Source organism: Dreissena polymorpha, chromosome 8, assembly GCF_020536995.1.
Source record: "Dreissena polymorpha isolate Duluth1 chromosome 8, UMN_Dpol_1.0, whole genome shotgun sequence".
NCBI classification, from domain to species: Eukaryota; Metazoa; Mollusca; class Bivalvia; order Myida; family Dreissenidae; genus Dreissena; species Dreissena polymorpha.
This window is the reverse complement of record NC_068362.1, coordinates 61,151,617-61,158,860: the sequence shown is the minus strand read 5'-3', so window position 1 is coordinate 61,158,860 and position 7,244 is coordinate 61,151,617. Positions and strand designations below refer to the sequence as shown.

At 33.1% G+C, this 7,244-nt stretch overlaps 1 protein-coding gene across 1 annotated transcript; it reads right to left on the bottom strand.

Moving 5' to 3' along the window:
- Nucleotides 1-217: 217 nt before the first annotated feature.
- Nucleotides 218-3,202, bottom strand: LOC127843120 (toll-like receptor 4). Its single transcript, XM_052372951.1, has 2 exons — nucleotides 3,056-3,202; nucleotides 218-2,612 (listed from the first exon to the last, which is right to left on the bottom strand). Exon 2 carries the CDS (start codon nucleotides 2,607-2,609, stop codon nucleotides 684-686), a length of 1,926 nt encoding a protein of 641 aa, XP_052228911.1. The 5' UTR covers nucleotides 2,610-2,612; nucleotides 3,056-3,202; the 3' UTR covers nucleotides 218-683.
- Nucleotides 3,203-7,244: the final 4,042 nt, after the last annotated feature.

Sequence of the window (7,244 nt, the reverse complement as noted above, 5' to 3'; positions counted from 1 at the left end):
TCAGACTGTTAGGGACATTTCGAGTACAATCTGAATTGTAAAATATTACAATGCCCATGAAATGTTTTCTGTTCTCCGATTCTATTTCAGATATGCGCTTCGCCAGTGTCCATTCATAGTTATTGTTCGAGTCATATTTGCATGTTTTAGAAACGATGAACACAACCATCTTACTGTCATGGATTGCATTCGCTATGGCACGAGATAATCCAGATCCTCCCCTAATATCGTTTTGAGAATACACTGTGTATTGCAGTTCATTGAGTTTGGGTTGTAAAATGTCTAAGACGAAATCTTGATCGTCTTCGTCGTACACCAGGTAAATATCGTGTGCGTAACTTCTATTCAACGCCATATAACCTCTGCGTTGTTTTGCTTTATTCACATTTATATAGTACCAATATCTTATCTTCCATCGGAATCTATGCACAATTCCTGCGACAATAATATTAATAACTATAAATATAATAATACCTGAGACAACGATAAGAGATGTGTATGAAGCACAATAGTGTCGAAGAAAATCTACTTGGAACTCTAAATCTTGTTTTGAGTTTATAGAAATTGCATTAGGAAGCGATGAGGACATGTTATGGGTAAAGTAACACTCAGAGATCATCACTTTTAGCAAACTAACGGGTGGCTCAGTGTGGTCAAGAATCCATTCCAATACTTCTAAATTATCACAAGAACAAACTATAAGCATTTCTCTTTAGATTCAGAGTCAGTGAACCATTCTGTCTGGAAGCTCTGATAATGTCAAGGTCGGATCGAAGTTCTTTTGTTAATGTGTACATGTGATTATATGACATATCTAATGACACCAATGATTTCATTTGACTTATCCTGCTATCAAATTCAATCAAGTTATTATTAGCCAAATTAATAATTCTCATTTTAGTTTGATTTGCGAAAAGAAGTGGGTGCAGTCTACTAATTCTATTAAAAGACAAATCAATAATTTCAATCTCAAAATTAGCGTAAAACAGTCTCTTATTCTGAACAACATAGAACAGATTATTATTTTTAAGGAACAATTGCTTCAAATTGGGCATATTTTTAAAGAAATCTTTCTTTACTATGGAACAAAAGTTATTACTTAGGTCAACAACTTCCACATGTTTAACACCATGCACCGGTCCCGCCCAGCAATACAAAAGCGAATTCGATCCAATGACACGTTTCAAAGAGTTATTTGTGTCTATGTAAAAGTCGTATATTGGAAATCCAATTTTGCTGTTACTTATATCGATTTCTTCCAATTTTGGTGGAAGAAATCCCGTAACAGATATCGTTGGGATGAAATTCTGTGGTTTTTGGCATTCAATGTCATCGGAAATGGCAACGCTGCGACCGAGCTCATCGTGTGTCATTTTCGGATTCAAATCGTTACGTGATACTGTTAAGGAATTAGGCTGCCGCCACAGGCTGTAAGCATGTCCAAAAAAATTATATGATAGGTCAATTGACTTCAGGTTAGTCAGCTGATACGCGTAAAACATGTAAAATCCGAGCTCAAACTTGTTTTGTTTCACACTAAGGTGTTCCAGAGTCTTAGGCAGTTTCAAAAACGCATCTATTTCAACAGACTTTATTCGATTATCATCCAAGGACAAAGTATTTAAGGAGGTGTGCGACAATGACTCTGCCATAGTTGTAGTTATATTGACATCGCAACCTAAAGAATTGACTTTATCAACACTGTCAAGATAAAGGTATTGAATCCCCCTATGTAAACTTGTAAAGCTCCTTGATGCCATCTCTAATGTAAGCGCGTCATTTTGTGACAGATCAAGTTTTTGGAGTTTTACCAAGTTCTGAAATGCGTTTTTCGAAATGCTCTCAATTCCACAGTGGACGATGGACAAATCAGTGACGTGGACCAGATTGAATAACGTGTTGTCAGTGATTTCCTCCATATCGCAGAAATCGGGATATTCCTCAATCGGAGAAGTAAGATTCCCAGATATTACGACGATCTGTAGATTCGACATATTACGGAAATCTTTGCCAAACGGTTCTAAAGAAAAACCATCAATCCATATTTCTTGCAGAGAGGGTATGTTTTTCCATACATTGCTCGGATAACTTTTGTTAATGTGGTAAATAAAAGTGGTCTGATACATTATTAGTTTTCGCAGCGACGTCAAATGGTTGAATAAATACTCGTCGGTTAAGTTCGTAAGAGGAAGGTCCACGTTGTGAGAAATATTGAGAACTTTTAATTTGGAAAGTCCAACAAACGTTTCGTTATCAATCGTTGTAATGCTGTTCATTCTAAACTTGAGAGATGTGTTGAACATATTCAGTTCTTGCAGTTCCGAGAAGTTAGCAAAGGGTGTTTTCGTTTGGCTCGTCAGATTGTGAAGATTGTTATTGGACATATCCAGCTGAATGATCTGGTCTTCCAAGATATGTTTGAATTTAGGTATGTGCCCTTTCAGTGTCGGATTGGAGGCGCAACTCACCGTATACAGACCGGACGTTTCGTTTTTCGATGTACAGACGCAAGGAGCGCATAAATCATTTCGGATCATTTCTCCTAAACTTACTGATAATAACAAGCTCATTTGTATTACGAGCATAACTGGCCCATTTGCGATATCCATATTCTGAAAAGACAACACAACATTGGTGACTTAACACACATAATCTCTACATCAGCTGTTAGCCCTTTGTGGAGGTATGGGTGTTTATTTGGCTCTTTCAATAAATTTCTTGTAATGGCCAACAATAATATTTATATATATATATATATATATATATATATATATATATATATATATATATATATATATATATATTACGTATTAACGTATTACGTATTTAGCAGTATTCTTATATAATTTTACTATCTGATGCTAAGAACCATTATAACCTTTTATTTATGTTTTTCCTTACTTGAAAATATTCGAAAGGTATTACAAAAACACATGCTCAGTGTTCTTTAATATCCTTTAATATATATAAAACACAAATTATTAAAAAAAAATATATTAACCTCTAAGCGCATGATCGTAGCCAGAGTGGAACAAAACTATAAACATCTACTTACGAGACTTAACAATTCAAACTAAGTATCCCGATGTATGTTAACATAAGTATTCCCGTAAGAACATTGCTGAGTGCATGAAACACTAACTCTTTATTATTTGTACCAAATTCACATCTGCTATGTTATGAGGAGGGCAGGAAATTATCGTTTGTTTCATTTTATGACAGGGTTGTATACATGTTCATTCTTATTATACTTGCAAATAGATATTTGAAACATGTCACTTATACAATATCTGACAACAATACCTGAGGAATAAGGAATATAATGACGATAACAATAACCAGTTTCTTATCCCTAAACTTAACAATGAAAATGTTCTGGACCTGGAAGTACATAGCGCGTTAAGCACGGAAGCTAATTTTGGTTATCTAACAAAAGCAAAGAACGCTACAAAGAATTTAAACACAATGTAGTATTGTGATTGTTAAATGTTACGTTCAATACATGAATAGCCTAAACAGCTCGCAGTACATGACACCGAAGGTGTTTCAGTTTAGGATATAACAATAATTGGTTTTCTGAATATGTATGTGTCTTATTGTTATTTGATAATTCGTACAAATCTTCATGAATGTTATAGAACATAAACACATACACACGGAAGATGATTGGATTGATATTTATAAATAAGTATTTGCTAAATAAACCACTTATACCTACTAATTCACCTGTTCCGCGTAAACTTGAATCTAATCATTAATCGTTAATAATTAAGTTATGTGTTTTAAACTATCGTATGCTGACTTGTCCGCTCCCATGCATTGTTCAATCCATATAGTTCTAGTTTAATCCCACAATACAATTACTTAATGTAATGAACACTATTCTTTGTCACTTTTCTTTGTCCTTAAAACACATTAAGTGGTATTACAGTAGAGCTTTGAGACTTCATATTCACAGTTTAAACCACATATCCGCAATTTCGTATATAGTGCTATTTTTAATGTTTACTTGTAAACATCCCATAAGTTATTTTAATGTTAATATTTAATTTCAACATCGAATGACATTTACGTGGAGAATACAGTATGAAATTGTATTTATTTGTTTCCTTGTAAAAACTTTTATTTCATCAGTCATTGTCATATATAAGTAGAATACAATATGAAACTACACGTTGTTAATGTATAAACATTTATTTAAACGTAGATTTACACATACATAGATAATACAATATGAAACTGCACGTTTTATTATTATTAATTAAATGCAAAACATTTGTATTTCAACGATTAATTACATATACAATGAAAAAACAGTATGAAAATACATATACAAAACAAAACCATTTATATTGAAATGTATAATGACATAGTTTATGCGGATAAAATAGGAAACTGTAAACACAATCGACTTTTTTTTTAAACCTATTTATTTAAGCTCGATTGCATAACAAGCCTAAGCTTATATGAAACGCTCTCGAGTCCGTTTCCTTGGTGTCTATGGGGGAGATCTAAAGAACGCTCCCACAGTGGAGATCGAACCCGTGACCTCCTGATCGCTAGGCGGACACCATATCCACTACGTCACGGCGATGAACCTTGATTTATATACACAAGGTAAATACAATATGAAACTACATATATTTCAACTATTTTGACATAAACGCTATAAGATATACAATATGAAACTGCAAATTTAAAATAAATACAATGTACACACATTGAATTTCAACGTAAAATGACATATACAATAATAATACAATATGAAACCGAATTTTTTAAATGTATTAGTCTTAATTTCCATGAAGAATAAAATGTACAAGGAGAATACAATATACATTCGTGTTTTTTTTGTTTTGTTTTTGTAATGTATAACCTTTTAAACGTAGATTGACATTAACAAATAGAAAAAAAATGTGAAAATGCATTTTTTAAATGTAAACACTTTCATTTCAACGTACAACAACGGCACATGTAAAATTGAAAGGGGAATAATTTGTGCAACTTCAAGATTTAAAAAGTATATTGTTAAACTTGTATTTGACTTTCGAATGATATTACGTCTACCGACATATAACACTTAAAATAAAAGATGAGTTAATATAATATACAGATGTCACTGTGAATGTTATAAAGTGTATAGTCATTATTATGTTTACACATTAAATAAAGATACGCAGAAACTCCTCAAACACTAATGGTACTGGGTAAGCAATTTACATAAACATAACATGGAGAATATATGCCCTATCATATGTGTTAAAAGGGCCTTTTCACAGACTTTGGCATGTATTGAAGACTGTCATCAAATGCTTTACATTGATAAATAAAAACACTGGACCTAAAAATATCCAGTAAAAAACAACAACAACAATACAATTAAAAAAGAAGAAAAAATATTCCTCGACTGGGCTCGAACCACTAACCCCTGGAGTCCTGGAGTAAAAAGTCTTCCGCTTAGATTACTCGGCCATCCGTGCTCATTCTATGAGGAGGTGTATTTTTTTACTTTATATACTAGCAATCATCGTAGTTTCACAAAATATAACGACAACAACAGAACTTTCAAAATTATAAAATCGTTTCGCGTTGCAACGCTTTATTATTTTCAGGTATTCAAATCAATCGTCAAAAGATGCATATAATGGATATTTTTGTGCATGGTAAAAGTTCAGTTTAACTATTTTCTCACAAATATCATTACTAAAACGAAAATTTGCGAATCTGAAACAACTTTTTTTTATTGTGTTAATTTACCAAAGCGTGAAAATACCCTTTTAAATTGAAGCAATCTCTACATCCGGCATACAAATTTATAACATTTTAGTTTCGTCAATATTGCTAATCATGCTATTTTGTTTTTGAACGTTTCAAAGGGAATGAATGAGAGCTTTTTGATATTGTTTACGTTAAATTGCGCACGCTATGTTTTATCAATTTCATTGTGTACATAGTTTGTTCCTAGGATATTGTTTATAATTCTAACTTAAAACCGTAGTATATAGCTATCCCTTGTTATGTTACAGATGCAGATCTAAAAATGTTTGTAATTTCTTTACGAGTATTGGCACAGTCCGTCCATTTGCTATTATATATCGGCTCCTCATTACGTTTGATAATGTTGTTAAGAAATGACTTGTCTTCGCTGTGCAATATAACAATTTCAAACCTCAGATCTAATGCAATATTAAAATAAATCATTTAAGAAAACAATACAAGTCGATAGAAACAAACTTAAAAAGCATACCATAAGCATAGCAAATCAGACTTGCACACAGCCTTTTGTTAGGTATGCATACTAGTGCACAAATGTAATCGTTCGTGTGCACAACGCCAACTGCACGTCCAAATGTAGAAGATAATACTTCTACGCCTGAGGATGAGCTTCATATACATGCGGAACATGCCAAAATGTCCGTCATTTTATACTAGTTCACCGGAGGATGTTCTTTATCTACACCTGGAACATGTCAAAATGCACGTCATTTTACACTTCTACACCAGGGTATGTTCTTCATATACACCTGGAACATGTAAAAAACGCAAAATGTAAACGCTCTTCATATAGACCTGGAATATGTTAAAATGTACGTCATTTTTCACTTCTACACCGGGGTATATTCTTAATATACGCGCGGAACATGTCCAAATGTCCGTCATTTTACACTTCAACACCGGAGGATAGTTTTCACTTAAACGCGGAACTCACTGTTACAGAAACCAATAATGAACGTGTTGATGCTGCTTTTGATGGAGTACGTATGAGACAAAAGTCTCATCCACCAAGGCCAGTCGAATTTCTTCGTTGAAACGACTAATCCCGTTACACAGTAAGGCATCATGCTCAGAAATTACGTGATTGCCATGAAAAATGTCATCAGAGTGATTTAACGATGTATGTCATTATTGGTGTTGCGTTGACGCTGATTTTTTGCTGTTTCTTGTTGGATGTTCTTTCGTGTGTCTTCTGGTGTTTTGCAAGATTTTGAATTAGATTAGATTCGAAAATGGCCTCTGTCCAATTCATTGCGTTGTGAGAGGCATCAAATATTGTCATGTGTCTATATATAACAACGTATGGGTTATAATAAAATGTAATCTTACAATTTAAAACGAAGTTTAATTAACAAAGTAATACGAATTTATATTACATAGTTTAATATCATTTCACAGGCAGTAAGGAAAAACTAGTTTTCGTTGACAATATTATTTGTGATAGAATATCTAACGGTAAGAGCTTCCTT

What these genes read in the sequence shown, in the direction of transcription:
- LOC127843120 (XM_052372951.1), bottom strand. Translation starts at nt 2,609, where the DNA reads ATGGATATCGCAAATGGGCCAGTTATGCTCGTAATACAAATGAGCTTG.